The sequence below is a fragment of the Micropterus salmoides genome, unplaced genomic scaffold (assembly GCF_014851395.1).
Source record: "Micropterus salmoides isolate LMB-PRFRI ecotype aquatic unplaced genomic scaffold, ASM1485139v1 Ms_hic_scaffold_23, whole genome shotgun sequence".
Classification (NCBI taxonomy): Eukaryota; Metazoa; Chordata; class Actinopteri; order Centrarchiformes; family Centrarchidae; genus Micropterus; species Micropterus salmoides.
Window position 1 is genome coordinate 16370670 of NW_024041484.1, and position 25108 is coordinate 16395777.

Genomic DNA, 25108 nt, shown 5'->3' on the forward strand with positions numbered 1-25108 from the left:
TTCCCCCACAGTTGAGAAATTGATGTGGTTTCTGAGGTATGTATGTGTGTGTTTCACAGCATGTGTGGAAGGATCTTTGTCCATGGGAGAATGCGTTTAGATGGAAACAAACTTCAGAAAGTGTTTCAAGACAGCATTTCAAAAGCTGTCTGATAATGATGATGAGTGTCACGTTGATGTGGGTGTTGATTGATACATAACAGATGGCGGGGTGGCCGCAAGGTTACACAGCCACATTGTGATGTATTGCGCAGGTACCATAGCGGTACCTGGGGAACCAGTGATAAAGCAGGAATTTGTATAGATATAGAAACATGAGACTGAGTATCCATGCCCTCTGACTGAGACTTCCTGTGAAAAATCATAAAGTCACTGAACTTCTATTGTGTACTTGACCAGCATCAACCGCTGTGATAAATACTGACAGTTCAATCAGCATGCTTACATGATCGAGGCTTGTGTATCAACATGTTTGTGTAACACCCATTCTTTGTACTGGATAGATTGTGATTTGTGGTATGTGATCAGATTTGCTTACATTACCGTTGTGCTTGTTTCGCAGCGTGAGAGGAGTGTCTGCTGGGTCAAAAGCATGCGTTTCAAAGTGATGGATGTGGTGTTGCTTATATGTGGTGAAGCGGGCCAACAGGGCTATGGAGTTTCACGCTTCAAGTATGTCAGGAGCGCTGGGCTTTTAACATGGCTCCTTTGGCATTCACTGATGGTGTCGTTACACTGTAATTTATATGGGCTGAGTAGTGTTTCTGTTCAAAGCAATGGTGGGAGTCAGTAAACTTTTACAAGCTGGCTGTAGTCTGTCTCTACAACCTATGGATTATTCTGTCAGGTGGTTAGCATGCATGCAGAACTGCTAAACACTCAGCTTTGTAGGGTTTTGTGTATAAGAATGCATCTTAAAAAGGGAAAAGCTGCAACTAGACAGAATACACTGCAACAGCCTATAATTTTATAATAAAGACACGTTTTTGGTTTGTTTGTATGAATGCATGTACATGGGGTGTGCAGTTTTTAGGATTATGTATGTCACTTGCTTGTGAGGCTTCCACATGATATCAATATCATGTACCTTTCCGGTCAATTTAAAACATTTTTTAAGAAATGAAGAGCAGCGGCATTGGTTTAAACAGAGCTGTGAGCTGGAACGGATAAGACTTTTTGTATAAAACAGATTAGTCTGTCAACCTGTGTTTGTTTATCTTCCCAAGATGTATGGAAGAGGAAGAAGCGGATATTATATTTGGAGGGGAAAGGGTATTTATCATACGCACAAAATAGGGAGTGGTGGTGGGGGCACAGGAACAGAATAGCGTGAGAGGAAGTTTTGCTTCTCCCTCTGAGATTGATGGCACGGAGGAGAGCATGGGAGCGACCTTGACTTGGTCGTGAGAGTGGCGTGAGCTCGGAGGCAGAAGGAGAGAGGGAGAGTTTGTAATCAGTAAACAGGCTCCCAAGTGCACTTTAGGAAGTAAACACTTACACATGAGGCGCTGTGCCATTGCAGTGCATGTCCTTGAGAGTTAAGTTGGAGGCAATGAAGACAGATGGCAAATTGGTTGAAAGGGAGGAGAAAGATGTTTGTACAAAATTTAATAAACTAAATGAGCACAGCCGTCATACTGCGATGCCATTTTTGCATAACTGTAGGCAGCTCGTAAAACGGTTTTCCACAGATTTCTGCTAAGTTGATCAATTTCGTTGTATAGTAAACAGCACTGTAACATTTTTTTACTGACACAGGTCTGTTCTCACATCATCACAATCTTATAGTAATTGCCTTTTAAAATTATCTGAATCTCTTTTGCCACATGTATGGTTACAAAATTTTTGCGGGTAATATAAAGTATGTGGGACCGCTGGCTAACAAGAGCTAGCATGTATTCTGTCTAAGCCAGGACATCATGTCAGTTGGTTTCAAATTTAAACATAAAATCTTTGCCTATTATCAACCCTAAAGCAGATGTGCATTACAGCAATGTGTTATAACATCCCTTCCAACTATTTCTCCAGCATCTGTCATCGCTCATATCAATTATTACTGCAAATTATCCTGTTGTCCTTAGCTTAAAATACCTCTGATACAGTCAAAAGAATGTAAACCAAGCATATGGATCCCTCATGCCGCGGCTCACCGAGAAATTATTTGTTTAAAAAAACTTATATTCTAATTGACAGTTTCACGGCAGCAGTGCACTTGAGGTATTTTCCTTTATCTCAGCCTTGATATGAACATAATTTTGACATTTCTGAAGCTGTTATGCAGGATTGAAAACATAAACACTGCATGGTATTTCATGGGCGTGTGATGTTCACGAAGCATCAACCTTAATTTTGTTCTCTGTGTACAGAAAGGTGCATGTTGGGCTTTAAGGTGTGCAGCTGTGGGAGCTTTACAGACTTTACATCTGGATATTCTTTTCAACACTGGCCAGGATGAAACGTGTCTCAATAAATCAGGATTTATACAGCGAACATGATTTTGAATGTTGTAGTTGACGGCCCTTGTGGCTGCTGCATCCCATACGTGAAACAAATCTGCAAATAAAATGATTACAATCTTTTGTAATTTATATACAAAGACAGCAGCAGTTTTTTTCATTTAAAGTAGGGCTCATCGGAAAAACCTGCCCTGTATGAAGAAACTCAGTACTTTATACCCCTGATACACTACTGTAGAGCAGTCATGAGCTTTGAGCTCACCCACCTGGCAGTTTGGCCAGAAAGAGGTAGGCTTACCTTACATTACATGCACTATTAAATCTTGCAAATGTGAGTGAAATCTGCACTGCCAACACTCTACTAGTGATCCTAAAACAACATTATTTGTCTGCAAGTGGTTTTGGTGTGGGATTAAATAAAGACTGGTGATTCTTTCTTCATAAATTGCCCACAAACTGGTGTGTTCATTTAAAAAAAAAAATTCAATTGAAAGTATAAAATTCCCACGCTTTAGCCACTTTTTGATAGTTAAAATGTACATAGGATTAACACAATGTATCAAATGAAAACAAAATAGAGAATAGAGGCAGAGAAAAAGGCCTTCACTACCTTCACTTTACATAGCGAATGTCCTGATTTAAACTTTAATCAGGCAAATAAAACAGCAAATAAAATAAATAAAAAGCTCCCAGAAATGTATTATTGTTACTCCCCAGTCTCTGCTGTACTGTAGGTCAACACAAATTGTGTAGTTTGAAGTTTGTGTGTAGTTTTCAGTCTTTCACTGTAGTTTTTGTGTGAAAAATAAAAATATAGTCTGAGCTTTTACACCTTAACGTAGCTGACCCGTAAAAAATGGACAAAGCACCGACCTTTGAAAGTAAGCTCTCCGTTTTGGTTTTCCCTTTCAGGTGATTTGAGTTTTGAGCTACACAGTCCAAACATTTATTGGTGACAGTCTGAACTCTGAGTGTGGTTTGGTGTTCAGACAGTTCAGCAGACATTGGTAAGCTGTTTCTTATGTGTGGCAAGGAAAGTTTCACCAATACTGTGACCGCGAGAGAGGGTGTGTGTGTGTGTGTGTGTGTGTGTGTGTGTGTGTGTGTGTGTGTGTGTGTGTGTGTGTGCGCGCGCGCAAAGGAAACTCTGGATGACTCTAAACCATCACACAGACACTCAAACTCATAGCCACATTCTGCCAGAATAGGATCCATGCTCCACATAAGTTAGGAGACTGCCTCTGACACACATGCCTCACATTACTCCTGGCGTCTTCCTTGCTTTTCATAGTGGGTTGTGTACGTTTTTGTGTGTGCCTCCAGGCTTATCTATTTACATGGGTTTTCGCATGAGAATCCAATTTGCTTCAGTAGTACACACACTGCAATTGCTGGCTGGGGTCGGCATTGACATTAAAATAACTGGATTAGCTTGAAGGACAATGACACTGAAGATAATGTAACCTACATGTGATTCTCCTTTTATCCACCAGATGGACTCGGTGCTTTAAATTGCCATTTGGGCGCTGAGCAGACAGGCCTCCCTCCTTGTGAGAAGTGTAAACCTTCAACTTGGACTGTGTGCTGATGGCTGTGCTGATGGTGTGCATCAATGGCGAGCATGTGAATCGTGTCCTCAGCAATCCTCAATAAAACAAGAACAGGCTTTAACAAAACATTGTGTGCCTCAAAAGAGAGGAGGGGGTGTTTGCTCCCTGTGTTTGTTTGATATTTATTGTGCTCATTTATGGTGCTTGGAGAATGCTTTGTAGAAAATGAAAATACTCATGTGGTTATGAATAAGTAATTGTGTTTGGTGTCTTTTTTTTTTACACAAGGAACAAACAGAAACAGATGCAGGGGGCAAGTTCACATAGGCACCAAAACAATCACCATGGAGACCAGCATTTAAGTGTGTTTGTGTGTGTGTGTATGTGCTTTGTGTGGTGTTCACATGCGTGTGCAGACTCATGTGTGATGTTTCAGAAAAGCTGACCCGACGTCTATTACAGAAGCGTCTCCCTGCGTAAGGACAAACATGCCTCCATTTGGCGAGCTAAACCAACCGTGTCCGTCTCTGGCCAACTGGTGCTGTGTGATGATAGAAGAACACTGACGAGGGAGAAAAACAGGGTAGGTGTTAGTGATCATCACGCAAAGAAATGAGATCTGAAGGCAGAATCGTCTTTATGGATAGAAACAGCCTAGCAAAAGCTCCCTTGAATGACTCCCATAATCTAGCTATTTGACTGCTGAGTTCAGATTTTAGCAATATTACAAACTGATGATGAAGGGAGTAATCATGTTACAAACACGTCTAACCTGGGGATCCTCTCACAGCCTTAAACGATTGCTTCTCCCAGCCACGTATTGACACGCTTCCATTTTAATTCATTATAACCACTGTGTGCCTCTTGAGACAAAGAGTGTCACAGCCTGCTGCAGATTTCTGCCAGTGCTCATTATGCAATCCTAAGCTTTGATAATTCCTCCAGTGCACCGTTTAATTAGAAACACATGGCCCTGAGATCGCAGAGGAGTACAGAGCTTCTAATGTCTATACAGCCTGCGCCATGAGTAATTGTTTCTCCCTCGCTAGTGCCGAGCCATTTTTTAACCTGCTGACAGCCAGCAAGCAGGAGGAGGAGGAGAGGAGGAGGAGATGAAGTAAGAAAAGAAGAGGGATGTGAGATAAGGATTAGTCCATATCTTCCAGAGTTTTTATTGTTATTATTTGTCTATGAGCGCAAGGTTAGGAAAGGATGTAGTGAGAAGCAGAGGCAAAGGCTTTGGATGAGGAGGCCAGTTATATCTTCCTTTTTTCATACTTTGCTCTCAGCCAAGAGTTGTTAAAAGTGAGGGAGGTCCCAGGTGAACTGGAGACCAATGGAGGCTGACATCATGACAGGACACTTCATCAAAAGCCTGCGGAGGCTGTTTGGATACCTGCCCGGGCTGTGGAAGAACTGTTATAGCCTATATCCTATATACTACCAGGCAGAGCAGGAACTTCACCGGATATTGAGATTGTGATAGGTCATGTAATAGGTGTGTGAGATAAAGACACGGTGCAGCCTTTTTTTTTACTCTGACCAATTGAGGATATGTAGATATTTCATCTTTTTCCATTACTTTTCACCCCTTTTGGTCTTAACTTTGGATAATTGATTTGTTGCCATCCATTTTTCATTCACACGCACACACTCTCACATATGGCAATGCTCTTACAAGATGAATGCTTATACAGCAAAGGATTGATTGAGTAGAAATATTAAGTCTTGCCTTCTATAACCTATAGCTGCTGTAACTTGGGGTGGGAAAGAGGAAGAGAGAATAACACTTTGGATGGTAACTTCTGTATTTCTGGTTGTCCCTTAAGTGTTTATTGCAAGACTTTTCTTCACAATAAAATACTTAAAATCAGTGATTTATTAAAATGGATAAGGCACACTTTAGAATAAATGATAAATAATATATCTAAGTATAATAATTCATTTGGACATGATTAAACCGATTATGTGAGTGTTAAAATAATGACTAATTTAATTAAAGCTAAATATTTGCTGATTTCACATTCTTAAATTTGCAATTTGTTTGTAACTATTAGTTGGACAAAAAAGCTACTTGGGGGGGAAAAAGTAATTTTTCCATTTTATAGACTAAGTGAATAATTCATTTATCAAAAAAAATCCCTGACAAATCAATTTGTAAAGAAAAAAAAAAGTATCATATGCTGCAGCCCTAGATGACATTATTGAACTGAATAACTGTAACAAAACCCTGTTACCATAATTTCACACATTTCCTTCGAGGCATCAATTGGGGACACGGTTCTATTCTTGGGGAGCGGATTTCTACTTGTCATTCATCCTTGTGTCGAAGTTTGCCACACTGTGTTCAACGCCTATCTCCTCTTTGTCAGATGTCAGTCATCCCTGGCCAGCGGGTGCTACCCTGCTGGGTGGTGTGTGTGTGTGTGTGTGTGTGTGTGTGTAAGCCGAACTCAAATGCCCACAGCTGTTCGAATCCGTTTTAGATGGAAAGATGGAGGGAGAGGAAAGAGGGAGGAGAGCGGAACTTGAGAGTCGTGAAGCTTCTCCAAGTCCCAGTCATCTCTCTCTCTCTCTCTCTCTCTCTCTCTCTCTCTCTCTCTCTCTCTCTCTCCCCGTCCTGCCCTGCCCTGCGTCCAGAATAACCATTAGGCTGCTGTGGTTGGAGTCCCGGCTCACATGACTCAAATCCTCCTCTGTGGGAGCTAACTGTTTGGCACCTTTCGCTTGTGGGCTGTTGATGTCACAGATCCCGGTGGCCCCTCGTTATCGTGGCAAGCCGGACTCCGGGCTGATGTCACAAAACTGGTCGTTGTTGTGAGCTAGAGCCGCTGACGGACAGCTTGGTGTGTTTGTGTGGCACAGATGGTTGGGGAAGAAAAAAGAAGGGGGGGGGGGACTTGGGTGCCAGCATGGAGGTGGCAAAGACGCGTCTTATCAAGTGGTGCCACATGCGGGCTCTGAAGTGCCATTGTGACAGGACGTTTTTCTCCCTTTCATCTAATTTGGTCTCCTATTGTCTATTTCTTCCCTATTGTTCCTCTCTTTGCCTCATTCTCTAAAGTCATTAATTAATTTCTCTCTGGCCTGTGCCTTTTTTTTGCTCACTCCTGCTTCTTCATTGTCTTTCACTCTTTGTCTTCCTCTCTCTGGCTCGCTATCTACTCTCTATCTCTTTCAATTTGCCAGTATGTTTTGTCTTGGTTTATCTAAGTCTCTCATCAGTGCTCTCTTTAGCTCTTTCCTGCGCACATCTATTTCTAATTGGGAAGCTTTTAAATCCCTCTCTTTGTCCTTCTCTTGGTTCCTTGCGTGTTGTTTCCCTCGCTCTATCCCTCCATCCCTCCATCCCTCCCGTTATTCTTTGTCTTGGATTGTCTTCTTTCCCCTTTGTGTGCTCTGACAGGCCTCTTCCTCTCATTGATAGTGATGGCAGGCTCAACCCCACTCCATAATGCTGCTGATATTTTTCCCACTGGAGACCCCACTGTTGCTGCTGCTGCTGCACTCCCCTGCATCCATAAAAAATAAAATAAAATGGACAGAGACACCCCTCCTTCCTCCCTCCCAATCCATACTTCTCTGTTTCCTCTAGCTCTGCCAAGCTTCTACTGTTCAGCAGGGGAGCAGTTCAACAAGACTGGTTTGTTTTGGAGAGTCACAGGGCCCCGGCCTCACAGAGATTAATGCTTAGACAGACTGGGATGACATTTATGAGGCATGGACTGCAGTAAAGGATAGCAGAAGGGGGAAATAGTACAGGGTAAAGGCGTTGGATCAAATGTGACCCTTTGCCGCCACTTCAGAAAGAAACCTGCTGAGAGACAGAATGAGGACTCAAGTGTGTATGCAGGGCGGAGAAAGAGGCCACATCTATGCGTAAAATGAAGTCCTCACCCAAGATGAAGTCACGACGACAGCGAGCCATCCAATGCATTTGCCACCTCAGCTACATTCAGTGACACGCTGGTGATCAATGCTGATTGATGGCGACAAATGCCGAGCCAGCCGAGTGTTAAAGTAACTTCATCAAATAATTCATCTCTCAGCTATTTGCCCACAGTGACCATTAATACATGTATCGACATAGCCTTCAGTTAGAAGTGATCACTGCACTTGGACATACACAAACACACACACACACAAACGCATCCATAAATGTCTCCAATTATATCTGCCGTCCACAGAATGATGAATACTGCTCAGTGGCTGTAAACGGGTGTTTACTCTGTTCTGCACTCTAACATGCACAACATATTGCCACAAAGGGTTCCAGGGGAGAAGTTATCAATATGGAGCTAAATTAGAATGGATCTGAGAGGAATTAGAACATGCACACAGCTCTCTCGCTGTGCCGGGCTCCATCACTCCTCATGTGATCAATGGGGCTCAGACGGTGTAGCCAGGCTGCTATCTATTCTCATTACTAACACCGCTGTACACTGCTGTTGCTGCCTTCTCGTTGTTGTCCGCCAGAGGCTGAGAGAGAGAGAGAGACTGTCAGAAGCATGGAGTGGATTTGCAATAGTGTTGAAGGTGGGCTTTAAGTTGCCATGTTCTTCACAATGGAATTAGTATTTTTAGTGTGCAGCCTTTGGCTGAACTTAGGATGGGTCTTCTGCAAGTAGTGATGAACCTGCACAGCTGTGTTTGCCGGAGCATTGCTTCTTATAAAAATGTACAGTACATTCATTTTTGCTGCACAAAAACTAGGACACATTCCCGTTGTCTGTTCATTTTAAAATATACGGTATGCAGAAAGCATTAACCAGTTTATGTATATACCAATAGTCTCGTTTTATAAGAAAGCCTTTTTTTACATTTAAAGGAGTGCTGGCAAACCAGAGCAAGCATGAGACAGGACATGCAATTCCATCCAAAACATGCAAGGAGCATGAATGACATGACTTCAGTGGCCTTTTGTGATTCCCCAGTGAAGTCCTGCGGAGTTCAGATTATCATCAGGCCCTCTATAATAAACATTCCTTCTTTTTCTTTGAAGTTGTCTGAAGTAAGTCCCACTGATTTAATTTTCCCAGAGATTTCATGAAGTTTCACATAGTGAGCTTCTGATGTACACATGCATGCATGCGCAGTCACATACACACGTACATTTGTGTAACGTCACAAACAGCCAACCCCACACAGATCAGGAACGTATGGATATACATTCGCAACACAAAAGGCTTTGTACAATGAGTTATAGGTACATGACAAAACACAAGCGTTTGCACAACATGCACTCACAGTTACGTAGCCCGGTCTGCTGATACTCAATAACTAGAGCTTCTGTAAGGGAACTTGCCAGAACACAAGATACATCTTGTTATGTCTTAATTCAATTATTGTGGAATTCTAAATATCCATGCTTGTTTGTCTTGGTTGAGTTACATATTCATCACATTTATGTCAACTTAAATCCCCACTCAGCTTTCCACAAACAGCTCTGTTGTGAGTTGGAAGCCTTGCAGGGCTGGAGGGATCAGGGTAATTGGATTGAAAGGATAAATAATTTTTCTACAATCACATCAGTGTTGTTGTCATGTATGAAGCTAATTGTTTGGGGGGCAAGAGACGTACTACTTGAGTACAATAAGCCCTTTGTTCTACTGTGTTGTCTTGTGTAGTAAAAAACAGAGATGTTAAAACAGCCAGAGACATTTGATTTGAGTTTAAGAGTAGTAGTATGACATATGGCATGGTCCTTTAGGGCTTTGTGGGTAATTCAGAGATGCCACAGGCTACGGGAATTGCCGATTGGGAATGTTCAACACTGACATATCTTATATCTGTAGAACTTTTTTCCTAGTTAGGGCAGTGTACTCTTGTGCAGCAGACACATACGTTAGAATGACCTTTGAAGCACCACTTGTGTGGTGATTCATATCTTATCCGTGTTGCACCTGTGAATAAGGCCAATATCATTACTCACCCAAGAGAAAAAGGAAGTAATGAAATCTTGCATCTGGACTATTCTAGCAAAACAAAGCACTGAGCCTGCAGCACGTACATAATATCATACTGTGTTGTCATGTAAATATTTTCAAGTAATCCGACAGTATCCCTCTTTTATTAATCCCAAGTGAATTGTTATGACTGAGAACCAGCCACAGAGGCAGCAATGAGAATGAAAGGTGATATCGATTTTGATGAATGCCAAATGCGCGCCGCTGGAAATGGGAGCAATTTCACAAGAGCTGGGGGCCGCATTAAAGCACAGCATGTCTCTGGTTTCAGCCAGTGTTCATTTGGGAAGTGCTGCATTCGATTCATTTGTCCCTGTGTGTCGTTTCATAGACGGGGCAAGTTACTGATAGCTGCGGTATCAGAGCAGTCCTCCGTCATGGATGATGGGTGTGACAGTGATGCAGGCTGTAGCTGCTAATGGGGCCGCCGGGACTTTCCACTGTGTGCGACATCAATCAGGGTCCTCAGCACGCTCACTCAAATGGCCCTCCTCACTCACTCAACACATAGCAGATGTCCCAGTCTGATCCTCCAGCATACTTATAAATAATTCCAAATGCATGCTAATGATGTCGTTCTGTCGCTTTGACAAAACAAATCCCCATTAAGGCTAGAAATGGCTACAAGGTGTTGGACGTGTTCTTGCATCCGGTTTGGTGTTTCCTCTGCAATTTTTAACATTGGTCTGGTCAAAATGAAACTCTTCGCTGGACTGAAGTTGACAGCAGTTTGTGATATTAGTATTAGATATGAGTGTTTTATTATAAGGCAGGAGTTCAGCACACTAGTGTATATTGTTTACAACAGTTGTAATTGTTAAGACATGTTCAGAGTGTTGAGTGTGTATTTGCTATTTCGTGAGCAACTCTTGTCAGAGCCTGTGATATGGCCACATACAGTTTTTGCACATAACGTAAATAGTACAATATGTTAAATACCTAACCTTTCTTGCCTGTCATTCTCCTTCTCTGTCTTTCTTTCTTCGGGTATTGCTGCTTCACAATAAAAGCCTTACAGTGGTTTGCCTGTGAAAGCTTTTCAATCACAGGAAGTGTTTGCATTAACAGTTACTTAAAGGTTCCCTGTTGAGTTTTCTTTTAAACAAATAGTTTCTGTTGACATTCAGTGTTTACATTGAGTGTTACTTGCCAAAACCCATCGTGTATCCTTGAGGTCAAACAAACACATTGAATGCATTTCCACCCTTTTAAAGCATTTGTGAAACTGCTTTTTCTTAAAGGTTTGAAACCTGCATTTTTTTTTTTTACTAGCTTGTAGTCTCCTTCTTCCCTGCATTTGTTGGCACATTGTTACGTTTCTTGGCACGTTACTGCCACCTGTAGATTAGTGGAATTGATGCAAAAGCATTAACAGGAATGTGCCAATGTGATACAAACAAAAAAAGGACCCACTCATGAATCCTTTCTCCATGCCAGAGGTTTTCAGAGTGGGAGGTGGACCTCCCTAGTGGGGCTCCAAGCAATTTCAGGGGACTCAATTGAAGTGAAAAATATTACATTAGTTATTACATTAGTTATCAAAAGGAACTCACATAGAATAGCCTAAATGTATGTGATTTGTTAAATCACATGCATTTAGGCTGATTAAAGATAGTTCAGAGACACAGTTGTTTGGGGGATTTTTACAGTTTTCTCCGCCTTCCCAAAGTAAGGAAATAAAACATGCCTTAGGACAGACCATTTTGTTTGTGTTTGGTGTAGTCTGAAGTTATGGCAACGGCTATCATGGCTCAATTGTTGAGTGTCTATGGGATCATATAACATAATCATGATCCCATAGGCATCCAGGATTTAAGCGAAACTAAGCAATTAAATTAGGGGAAGGTGGGGGGATGCATTTTCCCAAGCTTTGTCTGACAGTACAAACCCTGGTCCATGCTGATACTGGTCAAACACTCCACAGGGTACCTTGAACAGCTCATATGGCAAATATCTGAATATCTGATTGTCGATGGGAATTGGTGGTCAAGATTAGTAGGCAAGCATACTGTATATTTGTCTGTATTGTCAGTTTTTTCATATGGTAAAACAGGAAAAAGCATCCAAAAAACATCATAAATGGCAGATTCATTCTTAATAACCTAGAGATTTGGATTCATTTGTCTCTGTGGCGTAGCACGTATCCCACCATGGCTCACCTTACTGCATTGTACCACCAAAGGACGGGGGCCAGTCTGTGGTGGTCCCAAGGGTCCCTGTAAGTGATGAAATGACTCCCCTTCACAAAGGATGCCACAAATTCTTCTGTTAGCCGAGATGTCACTTTATTCTTTCCCTTTTACCGTGTCCCTGCGGCCAGGTGCTGAATCGACATACCAGTGTCTGTTGGAGCGGAGCATCGGTCCCTCCCCCAGTCATCCCGTCCTCAGGGGGGGTGAAGGAGAGAGGGAAGAGAGCGATATGCTTAGAGCAGCATAGCCACTCGTACTAAAAATGCTGAGACAGAGAGGAGATGCGCTGATCTGTGTAAGATACACTCCTGAACACTGCATGATGGACGCGATAGACTGTAACCTTTTGGCAAAGTTTCAAGGTGTAAGGTACATCGGTGTGAACATCTTTCGATCTTGTTGTTGCTCTTGTTGCTGTTATAATCTTTGTGTTGAAGGCACAAAGCCTTTATTCTGAAGCTGCATCCCGCTCCTCTTTTTACTTACTCTGTGGCTTATTTTAACACTACCTGTTCTCAAGGGGACAGGGGACACAGCTTCTTTTCCTGTGCACATCATACTGGATTAAAGCCCCACAATTTCCCCGCTGCCATCATTCCTGCCCCCCTTCAACCAGACAGGGAGGGCTTTTTGTAGTTTGTCCCCTCCCCCTGTAGGTTGTAATCATCCTGAGAATGGGGTAATTAGGGCCACTGTAGGGTAATTACCAGAGCTTGAGTTTAATTACGGCCTTCTCTGGAGCTGTGTGATGCCAGTGACAGTGGAGGCTCCACTCACTGATGAGTGATTTCATCCTCTTGACTGCAGCAGCATGTGAGGGACAGAGAGGGAGGAGACACAGTGATAGAATGAGTGGGCGTCAGCGGGATCGCAGGAGTTAAATTGAGAGTGAGAGGTACGGGCAAAAAGCAAAAAATCTGGGGTTGATAAATGAACGTGTCTGCAATAGTGAGTGGAGGCAACACATAACAAAACAAAGCAGAATTCATTTCTGAGCTGAAGTGCACCACGGTCAGATGCATTCCTCCCGGGTTGTTTTCTGTTGGTATTTGTTGATATTTTTTATTGTTTCTCGCATGATTTATTAAGTCCCCTCATGACTGTGCACCATCAGTAAAATAAGGGAGAACAGCTGAGATGGTGCACTGCTTTGTCTCGGATCACTTCCATATAGCGCTTAATGGATAGATTGAAAATTGAAAAACAAAACACTCAAAACAATTTTTAATAACTGAGAGGTTGGTTTTAGCTTCTCAAAAGCGGGCCTTTGTTTCGTTTCTCTGTTTTATATTGTAAAATAAATATGTTAGTAAATTGGTTCATCAAATCAAGAAGATGTCACCATGGGTTTCCCTCTTTCACTGGCAGCAAAGCAATTAATCGGGAATAGAACTGACAGATAAATTGATAATGAAAATAATCATTAAATGCAACCCTACTTCCATGTATTTGATGGAGACATTAGACATATCAAAAGGTAACAAGGGGAAGAAAGCAAATAGATGTTGGCAGCTTAGACTGTTAACATTTATAATTGCCTTGCTGCAGAAAGTGAGTTGGTTTTGGAAAAATACGTGACGAATACATGTTTTTCAAGAAATTAAGGTGTTATTTGGCCCTTGTGAAATCTGAAATGTATTAACTCCGTAATTCTTTGTGGTGGCCTGTTTCAAATACAAACAGCAAGGGGCATGACTAACAGGTGTCCCATTGGTGGTGCAACAGGTTACTGTTTAAATAATCACACAAGAGTGCGACTGAGAAAACGAGGGCCCCCCTTTTGTCTTTTCCAACGGGCCATGACGCCCACGGATGGCCATTTTGGGGCTCCCAAGAGTGACGGACCTGAAGATTTGTGGGGCAGAGGGCAAGGGTCGTCCCCCAAGCTAGGGGAAAGGAATTCACCCAGGCAGCCTGACATTCCCCCAACTGGAAAAATGACTCTGTCTGCAAACTGTCTCAGACCAATCCAAAAATATTGCGCATTGGGATGTTTCCCGCCACCTACAGACCGTAATTGTAAAATTCTAACCAGACTTATTACACATGATTCAAACCGTGTCCTAAAATTTTGACCACAGCACCACCAACCAGAAGGCTGCAAAACTGTTTTCGATTTAGCTGGAATGTAGGATTTAGTTGGTTGGAATTCATTTCAGACTCGGCCAACATTTCAGTCCAGTGTGGTCAGCAATTAAAAGGGTCTGCTGGACATATTTGCATGCGTGTTTACTAAACATCAACCTCTCCAAATTTTTGATCTGTATGACTGGTGATTGAGAGCCTCTTTGATGATGTTGCAACCGGTTAAATCTTTGTTCGGAGTCCAAGGAGCTGCATGTGAGCTGTTTGTATTTCCACTGTACCAGAGACCCCTGTAACTCCAAATACCAGATGAAGATGTAAAGAAAGAAAATATTTCCTGACAGATGTGTCGATTGACAGCGGCCTTTTGACCTTTTGAACATTGACCCTTTTCTCCCATATCACTGGGTTTTGTAGCAGTGACCCCCTTTTTTGGGAGACATGATGCTCGACAGATATTACAGCATGGCGGGGGTCCATGGGGTATGGATGATGATAGATTAACCGACTGCTTTCCCTGTCTGCCGAAACGCAGGGAATCACCTATGCTAGAAGACAAGTATGACTGACTGTGGCACCTTACGGTAAAAACCACAAGACCCTAAGCCCATGATCTGCTCAACAGCTCACTCAGCTTTTATTTGTTTTCACTGAGTGTGTATTAACACTCTGTGAATGTCAGTCAGGTGGAACCGTCGGTCATATGAGTGTAAAAGGAGGAGACACCAAAGGCTTGTTGGGAGGCGCTATTTCCAGACGGCCTCACCCTGCCTGGCGGTTACGATGCAGGGTCGGATGGGCCCACTCAAACATCTTTGACACTCTGCACTCACTATCTCTGTCACCAAGTCTGCTAATGTTTCTAGGATGCAGAGACATTAAAATTTGGCCCTGGTACACTCGGAGTCACTTTTAGATTTTGTTCACACAGTGTTCAGGTTTATTCAGGTCTATTTCGGGCTGAGGATACAGGAGCTTTGTAGACAACATTTTTGTCTGGGTTCAACAAGCACTTTCTTGTGGGGTCCCATCCATGTGTTTTGGATTATCTGTCATGTGTTTTCCATGTGTGGCACCCTTTCATAAATTAATGAAGGTGCAGGAATTATTTGAATTGTATTTCTTTTATTCTGTTTTAACTCCCTTTGCTCTGTAGCCATTTGTTTGCTGTTACTTTGCTGTGATTGACTGAGAATTGATTGCTCAACATATAATTAGTTACTTCTAGCATTTACTCTTTCAGTGTCGAAGTTCCCATACAGAAATAACTCGACTGGATTTAGAACACATCCCTTTTGCCAACACGTTTGCTACTTACGAATGGTCACCTGGCAGATTTATCCCAGTTCAATAACACCTTACTATCTCATAGGATTTATTTTTAAACAAAACACACCGCTTCTGAAACAATTTCAAAGCATTTGAAAGAAGAAGAGGAACTTCATATATCAGTGACCTTCCTCAGTTCCAGCTATCTCCTGCATCCGCCTGTGAGTCTTCTCTCCAATTAGTGAGAGGAAAAACAACCTAACTCAGAGAACTGAGACAAATTCAATCGTTGAGTGGAAAAAAACAGACCCTGTGTTTGATCTCTTCAGGCAACAGTATAAAGAAACCTTCCCTGAAACATGTTATCTTTAGAATAGAGTGCAGCCTCACCTCCTCCACCTCGGTGACCTTGTCATTTGGCTCTCCGTCTTATCAGAGGAGGGAATGATGTCAGCACTCATCCCTTTTTCACCATAACAAGGGGTGAAACCAGACTCTCCTGCAGCCCAGTCAGTTAGAAATAATTAAAGTGGAGGCTCAGTGATTTAACAGGAGACCACAGATCAATAATAGCCTGTAGTGTGAAGAGTGAAAATGCTGGGTAGGTTTTTGCAGAAAATAAAAGTAAAATAAAAAGCCCTCTCTACGGATTCTGATGTGTTTCCAGCGTCACATGAGGGCCGGTGTAATGCAGTTGGCTGCCAAAGTCTGGTTTTTAATTGGCTCCCTTGTGTTGATCATTGGACTGTTCTCTCCTGCACTCCTGAAGTAGCAGTACAGTGCTACCGCCTTTGCTGCCTATTAGAACTGACAGTTTAGCATCCATCACTTAAAGTCTCCAATTTCTCATCCTCCTGTCTCGGGGAGAACTCTGAAACCTGTCCGGCTGCACTGCTTTCCCTTGTTATTTCTGCTTTGTTGTCCTTTTGTTTAGGCTGTATGGACGTATGCAGAACAGTATTAACCCCCAGTCCTCCAGTGTGTGTCAATCAACACAGTGCCTGTCCTTTGTGCATCACGTCACTTTTGCTGAGCGCCTTTAGCCAAGATGAAAAAGCCATCTGACCCCTTTTAAAGTGGAGCTCCGCTTGCAGCCCTGTGATCGCTCTACCATTTGTGCCCTTCCCCATGGTTTGGGTTTGCCCCCACATTTCATGGCTTCAGACACTCTCACTGAGATCAAACTCCCAAAGTCGCGACCCCTTGGTGGGACTCCCTGTGAAAGTGCTAATGACCCTGTTTGTCTGAGGAGAAACCAGCTCTTCTTGCCCCCCCCCCCCCACCTTCCGTTCTTACTTTATAGTGATTACTTTGCCACTTGTGCCCTACTTGTATGACCTTAACTGCCTTAATGGCGGAGGATGGTTGAACTTTCACTGTAGGTCAGTGTCTTTGGTGGGAGAATAGTGCTGGTCTTGTTTTGTGGGGAACAGACGGGAGGAAACACCTGCTGACTTGCTGATGACACAGGTGCTGACATGTCAGTGAGCACGTCACATAGTGTAGATTTCTATATTAATACTTGTTAGGCCTAAGGCATTGGATTTAGAAAGTTTTTACTGTGTCAGTTTGATTAACCAGCAAGGACAAAATACTGTCAGTAGGAGGACTATTAAATGTTAATGTCACTGCTGGCTGCATGTTCACAGCCTGAAAATAAATCAAAAATTCTGTGTAAATCCATCCTAAATCACAACATGACAAAGGACCAGCTGTATCGTTTCCATCTGGCCATGTTTCAATAACACAAACTATGTAAGGAATCTGATATGGGAGCTGTGGCTGTGTATCCGGTGTTTTGCAGTGATGCGTCTTTCCTCTATGTCAGCGGTTAGGATCGCAGAGAGATCATCTGAACTCCAGTGATGCTTTCCTGGGCTCGAACCAACTCCACATTATCCGTGAGACTTGAATTTTGCTGCTCCCACCCCCTCTGCAATCGGCCTCACATTACCATGAGCCCACAAAGTAATTTGTAGAGAGATAATTTCAATGACCTCTGACAGCAACTACACATTGTTGGCTGTTGTCCTTGTTTAGCAGAATTACTCTCAGGGGTTCAGCTTGTCGCTAGTTTTGGGGAAGCTGGCAAGAGTGTCTGTGGTAGCCCAATTAGTGGTTTTGGCTGACGGGGCAAGGGATCAGTGTTAGTTAGCGGAGCTCAATAATGGGCTTCGTGTTTCAACCTCCACGAAGATGAAGACACATTTTAAAATGTACTCTGTGCTTATTTTCATGCTTTGTGCTTTATGAAAAGACACAGCATGTCGAGCAGGCTCAGTGCAGCTGGATGCCATGAAAATCTCCTGCTCAAATAGCAGAAACAGAGAAGCAGGAATCAACTGAGAACTCGGCCTGAGTTCATGCATCAATCACTTGAGCAGATCCTGTTTATTATTTCAGGTGTAATCTTTGATGCTGGGTTTTGTCTGTGGACTACTCACCCTTTTAGAAACACATGTGGACTCTTTAAAGGGCACCTTATCAACTCCAACCCAGAATTTAAACTGTGCAGGGCAGTACTGCACTCAGCTTGAACTAGAAATGTCAACAATCCAACCAAGTAGTCTTCAATAACCAGTAACTATATGACAATGCACCGATCCTGTGTAAATAGGATTACTCTCATCTCCTCCAAAAGTGGATAGTGGCATATCTTTATTATTTCCATTTTTTGTCATTGGAAAGAATGTGCAGTGTCCTGTGGCCCACTGGACCTCTCTTTTCAGTTTCGCAAGAATGCTCATTCACATGAATTCTTACCCAAGTGAAAAAGAAATATACTAAAGTAGCACTTTTTTTGGATGCACTTATCATATTTTAATTGTACTATACTAAGTGTATATTAAATGTGTGTTATTTTGGAAATACTTAAAGTCAACTTTAAGATAATTGCAATATATTTTAATATACTTAGTTGTGTTAAAATGGACCTATTTTAAGTACCTTTACTGTAATTTAAATATACTTTTTTAAATTTAACTTTAAATACCCTTTTGTGGGTATACTTGAAGAACAGTTTAAATATATTTTAAATGTGTTCCCTGAACAAATTTTAATAACATTTCAGCACATTAGTAATTTATTACTAGTATACTCCAAGAGCCATTATTAAGATCTTGGGAAGCTGCTTTATGAAACCATTCAGTATGAGAATAATTCATTATTAATGCATTGAAAATATCTTGCAAAATGCCCCTTTAGCATAATAATAAAAACCACATACATATAGACAACCAAAAAACTTTAATTTTGTGTACATTACAAAAATAAATTCCTGTACATTAAAAGGTACAGCAGCATGTATCACATCTTGACCAAAATACCTTCAAATAAAAATAAAATCATTAAAATGATGACATATGATCAGTATTACTGAAAAGTACACTATACACATCCCATCATTAATGTTACCCATGGGGGTCTCTTATACGGTTCGGACTCTGGGCACGGCTCAGATGACCTCACGTGAAGCCATCCCACTTCTGACACCATATGTGGCCAAAGGCGAGAGCAGTCACCCTACCCAGATTCAAACACAGTTCTACAGGGTACCAAACATGCAACTTTGACAGCAAGGCCAAAGAACTAGGCTCGTTGGTGTGGCAGTCCAAGCGCTTACTCAACTGTAGTGAAGGTACTCCATCACAAGCTTACAGTACAAATGGTGGAACCAAACTGAAACTGAAAAATGTCACAATCCTTATCCTTGGAGTGGAAGGTCGGTATCTTTGAGTAGGACTCGTTGCATTTTCTGTGACTGCAGACACTATGGGATTTGGAAACTGCTTTATCACACAGCATCTGTGGAAGGGAAAAGGAAATATTTTGTCTATATCAAAGCAATATTACCTCCAATTAATTAATAACCATTGTCAGATTTTTTATTTTGTTTAAAGTTGCTGAAACATAATATGACGTCATGTCTAACTGTTCTGATGCTAACTTTTTAGGTTCAGGTGCAGTGTTTCCCGCAGAATTTTGCTTGCCTGCCGAGAATTGCATGCACTTCCAAATACTGCTTTTAAACGCTATAATTTTCTTTGTGGGGTAAATGATTCGAAATATTTCATGAACATTTAGAGTAGTTTAGAGCTGTTGATATTTTATTAGCAGTTTATTATTATTTACAGTTAGTAGAAGCAGCATTACTTGAGATTGAGCAATAAATATGTGGTGATAACCGCAATTGATCAATGAGCACAGCAAAGTCTCTAAAAAGGTCCTATACAGGTGGATGCATAATTTGGCAGAACAGATGATGCAGGCTAATTTACCTGCCGAGATATGCGTCCACCTCTTTTCTCAGCATAAAAGGGCGTTACCACATGCGAGGTGCATCTAATTCTCGGCAGGCAGGCAGAATTCATCACAACACCCGGCGCTGCAAAACATCACCATGATGTCACATCACTATGACATAACATTACCTCGCGGGAGCAAGGCGGTGGCAGGCGCCGAGTTTGACGGCGCTGTTTTTATACCCCGCCCACACAGTCGTCTGCATCTCAAATTAGACTAGCCTAGCAAATCGGCGAAAGTCAGCCGTAGTCATCTCGAACGCACCTACTGACTACCAGTTATGAATAGCGTGCTATCTTCGACAGCTGTAGGCCCATTCTAAAGTTAACATAGCTATCCTTATTGGCTAGGCTCCTTACATGCTCGCTAATAACTTTTTTAAAGTGTTCAGTGGTGTTCATGATACCAACCATTCAATTCACAGACGGGTTGTGTGCATGCAGGAGAGAGAGAGGGAGCGACCGAGTGCGTGAATGAATATGCGCTGTTCAGCACTGCAATTAAAATAGGTCGCCAAATTTGCTCGGGCGGCTGTTAATCTACCTGGGTGGCCCGCCCAAGTAAAGCCTATGTGTGGGAAACACTGAGGTGAAATGGTTTTCCACAAGGGACCTGTCCCAGTAAATGCACAGTTCTTCCATTACAACATAATCAAAAACATTACATAAACACTACTGTGCATTCAGCCAAGTAGCTGTATATGATAAAATGTTATTAAACAGGTACAACAAATAACAAACATACAGACTTGCTTAACAACTATTCTGTCTGCATGTCATTTCACATTAACACAGCTGTCAATTTGTGAAGTACAAAAGTAGCCAATTACTTAATGTATAACAATATTTTAAATTAAATTATTTTTCCACAAGAATATTTGTTTATTTAGTCTGACCCTGTTGACACGTATTGAGAGCAAGAACAGTGATCGTGCGCAGGAGCCAGACATACCTATGAGCACATTGAGCTTGTGAGGGTCCAGCTGGTCCTTTGAGATTTTCGTGGCCTCTGAGTGAGGCAACGATCCCAGGAAGCTCTAAAAGAAAAGAAGTGCAGTTGCAAATGAGATATAATAAATATTCAGTTAGGCCAGTACTTCCACCTAATTTATTTATTCATTTGCATTTCATTATAAACACTGTCATTCTATTCTTATAGCAAATCTTTATTATTATTCTTTATTTAATTTTTTTTATTTGAGCTAAGGCAGGAAATTCCAGCTGGTTTAGCATTAAGTTGGTTAAAGTTGGCAAAGGGTAGGTACAACTTTTAAAAGTTTAATACAGGATCTATGACCGTACAATGTACATAAAGTTGAGAAGTATTTTACATTACATCACAAGCTATTATACTGTGTGGTCAGGCATTGCAGTACACAAAAATATTATTTCAAGCGCGTCTTAAAACAATTCTCACATACCCGTGTACACTTTACTTTATTGGTCACTGTAATGATTACCCCTCCATGGTTGCAGTGAAGTGAAATCTCAAAAAAACAGTGTAGAAGATATCCACTTTTGAATAGTCTAACACAGATGCTTAGCTGATGATTCATAGTAGCTTCAGCTAAACTTTAGAATGAATTTATACAAAAATGACAACTGTGGTGATGTCTTTACAGACTACATGGGCAGGAATGATGATTACAGTGACTTCCTGTAAACATGGGCATGTGAGTATTAAGGTAGACTATGAAAATGTGAACCTATTCTTTAGCACACAGACAGCAACACATTAGTTGCATTTATTAACGTTACTCTGATAAAGACCTCACCGGTCATTTGAACAGTGCAAAAGCAGAATTGAGGGCTCATACACACACATGCACAGGCCTGCCTTTTTGAAATCTCATGCATAAAATTCCAGCAACAAGTTACTGAGATTGTTGATTGTTCCCGAAATTTTACTAACATTAAAAACTGCCATACAGCAAAAGTCAACACATTACTGTAACGTTAATTGCGTTTCTTTTGTAACACGTTACTCCCAACACTGTTTAAGGCAGACGAAAGTTGCTGTCTCGATTATGAAGCTATTAAAATGCTAACTAACGTTAGCTAACAAATATATTAATCCACGTGCTAGCATTAGCTAATGCACACCAGAGCTATCCACCAAGTAAAATATTTCCAAACCCAGAGTGAGCTCAACTTTAGTTAACTGACACAATTGTGTTGTCTTGCTAACAATAATAAACTTACCCTGAAAAACGATTTTTGCCGGCAGTATCTGCGTCTGTCCTCTCCTGCTTGTACTTGCCAGTCACGCCTCTTTAGCTCTTTTCACATTTAACTTCTGCAGGGAGCTGACCGGATATTCTGTGTTCTTTTCTTATTATGTTTGTGGTGTCCACCTTCCACGTCTGAGTCGGTAAAGTAAAACAAAGGAAACCTGAGAAACAAAATGATTTCTTGCCAGAAATAGCTTCCCTCTCAACGACAGTTCACACGTTAACTTTCGTGAAGCGGACTTTAACGCTTTGTGATTGGGTCGTCGATGTGAAAACCTTGATTCTGATTGGTGAAATTGAATCCACTGCGCTAGTGTGCTGGGCGGGGGCGCACTTCGCCCCTGTGTACACGTGTGTTTACTGTTTACAAACAGAAACAAGTATAACTGCATTATGATTTAAATTATGCTTATTTCTATATGTGGTTGTTTGTTAAGTTAACAACATGTGCTGCTTCCTTCTAGGCCAGGTTACCCTTATGAAAGAGGTCTCTGATCTCAACTACATATTTACCTGATTAAAAAAAATTAAAAGAAAGAAATGAAAAAAAAAAGAAATAATATGCTTTTGAAAAGTATATTTTAATGTTAAATAAAATCATACTTCTGGAAATCAGTCTGAAACATGTGGCAATTACATAAATAATTACAATATTTTGCAGTAGCACACAATGAAGCATGTTTGGCATAAATATATTTTTAACCCACTAAAAGTGTAATTGTTTAACAATGTACTTCCACAAAGTACACCTAAATAGTATTTACTAAGAGTTAAATAAATATATTTTTAATAAATACACTAAAATTTTGTAAAAAATATACTTTTATTTAAGCATATTTATTAAGTTTAAGTATATATATATATATATATATATTATTACCAATTTATTCAAAGTATACTTTTGAGAAATATGTTAAAGCTCAGGAGAATATATCTTGTTGTTTTTAGAAGTACGAATGTACTATAAGCATACTATGTGAATTTCAAGTATATTTTCAGTGCCTTTAAGAGCACTTCTTTTTCACCTGGGTAGATGTCAAGAAAAATGTAGAACTTTTCCTCCATAAGAATACCAATACCAAAATGTAATGATATCTCAGTAGAAATAAATTCTACTTATTTATGTAGATTAGAATATAATTTAAGATGTGAAAAAGGATTGGATCTAATTTTGAAGCAGAAGTTTAATATATAGTAGGCCTAGCTTATGTTATACTTGGTTAACATGTACTCAAGCTTTGTTTGATCTACAATTAATGTATATTTAGTTGATGCTGATTTCAGTAACGTCTAATAATTAAAAGTTTAACCACTATTTATTTACACTTTTTGCTGTCTGTTTGGTTCCAGCATTTTTGTGGATATGATGAATGTTTATTAGATAATAATTTGAAGAGTGTTTGTTTTCACAAATAATCTGTCAGCCTGATGGTTCTTTTTTTTTCTGGCTTAAGTAAACATTTATCCCCTAAAATACATAAAACAAAACAATAAAATGAGTCTTTAAGTTCCGGCAGGTCTGATTACAATGTACAATTGTTTGCCTTCAGAAGCGTATCGGTTAGATGCAATGGTAGAGATGATAACATGCTCTTATTTATAGTCTGACAGATATTTCTAGGCTATTGTGATATCCGCTTACCCAATATCCTCATAACATTTTTGTGGATATTTGAATTTGTGGGGTAGAGCTGCTCTTGAAAAGCCAGCCATTTCTTTTTTATAACTCTCTCTACATAGTTAAGCTGTCACATAATGGTCGGTATAAACTTGCAACACATCCACAATGAGCAAAAAGGCTTCATTTTCAGCTCAGAAAGTGGGGTAGGAAAAATCAGAAAGCCAGCGACTGGAATACTTCTTGGCAGATGCCTTGATTTTTGCAGCAAAGGGCTGCTTGTGAACGAATAAAACTCACTTTGGGGGGTTCATTGCTGCTCTAGAACCTGTGAGAAAACCAGTCATTGTACTCCAAGTTTCCAGTCTGATTAGTCAAGAGTCTAGGGTAAGCACTCTGAATTCTTGGGGTTTTCAATTTTAAGCCTTGACAAGCATCCAAATTATAGTGGAATGGCTTACCCGCTTGGTGAAATCTGGTATGTGGAAGCAGATATGTCCAATGGTTGATTTCATGCCCCTCGTGTGATTAACCAATCACAGTCAGTGATGAGCCATGGGAAAAACACTTTCTTCCATACAACAACATCACTTAGCCAAACCTTTAAATGGTTTCCTCCTGCCAGGTTGTGTTTAATGTAATTCCAAGCACAAATATTTTGACAAGGTGATTAATTTATGCTACATAAAAAGGTGATCTTTAACATGTTCAGGATGTTGCTATATTTAAACTGGCAAATATGAACAGAGCTTATATTCCGACATCCATTATTACCTAGAAATCCTAACAAAAACAAAGCTGCAGAAACTTGCTGCATTTTTAGAGTTTTCCTGCTGATTTTGGAAGATGTCACTTAGGTGGGACCAAGACCATAGAATGTAATAAACATTTACATTAAACCACACCAAAAGACAAACAGAATGCAGATTATAGAAATTTACATACATACAGATTTCTATAAATGATCCATTAATACAGTGCAATGAATAGAATTACACAAGCCTTTGTCCTCTCCCCAAGCCAGTCCCTTTCTGCTTCCTCTATATTACCATCTGCAAAGTTTCAAACAGTAACCCAAGAATGTATAATGTATAGTCAGTTATTTTAATAAATAATTTAAAATCAATGTGTGTGCAATTATTCATTACATATACAAATGGATTTTGTGCCGCGCCCTTACAGCTCACCTGGTAGAGCATGTACCAGTAAGGCTAAGTCCTTACTGCAGCCTGGGTTCAATTCCAACCCCTCTCTCTCCTGCCTTTCCCTCTCCGCAGCTGTAACTGTCTAATAAAGGCACAACAATTCCCGAAAAAACAATCTAAAACAATACGATTTTGCTATTACAACAGTAAGTCAAACTCCACCTTTCAATAAAATACACGAGATCGCATATTATTAAGAATGTTTAAAACATGTTTAGAGAAAACAGAATTTAAA

At 40.8% G+C, this 25108-nt stretch overlaps 1 protein-coding gene and 1 long non-coding RNA gene across 3 annotated transcripts in view; one reads left to right on the top strand and one right to left on the bottom strand.

The window, feature by feature from the left end:
* tspan11 (tetraspanin 11) overlaps positions 1-25108 on the top strand; it is an 89401-nt gene that overhangs the window by 21851 nt on the left and 42442 nt on the right. The window contains exon 9 of one of the 2 annotated variants that reach the window (XM_038738298.1): positions 3950-4132. The exons of the other annotated variant lie outside the window; for it this stretch is intronic. Coding sequence (XP_038594226.1) covers positions 3950-3967 — 18 coding nt within the window. The 3' untranslated portion in view covers positions 3968-4132. Of the gene's footprint in view, positions 1-3949; positions 4133-25108 lie in introns of those variants that run through there. 2 annotated transcript variants of the gene reach the window in all.
* On the bottom strand, positions 18849-22394 carry LOC119917885. The gene is made up of 3 exons (XR_005447357.1): positions 22022-22394; positions 20772-20856; positions 18849-19322 (listed from the first exon to the last, which is right to left on the bottom strand). It is a non-coding gene; the product is annotated as an uncharacterized LOC119917885 (long non-coding RNA).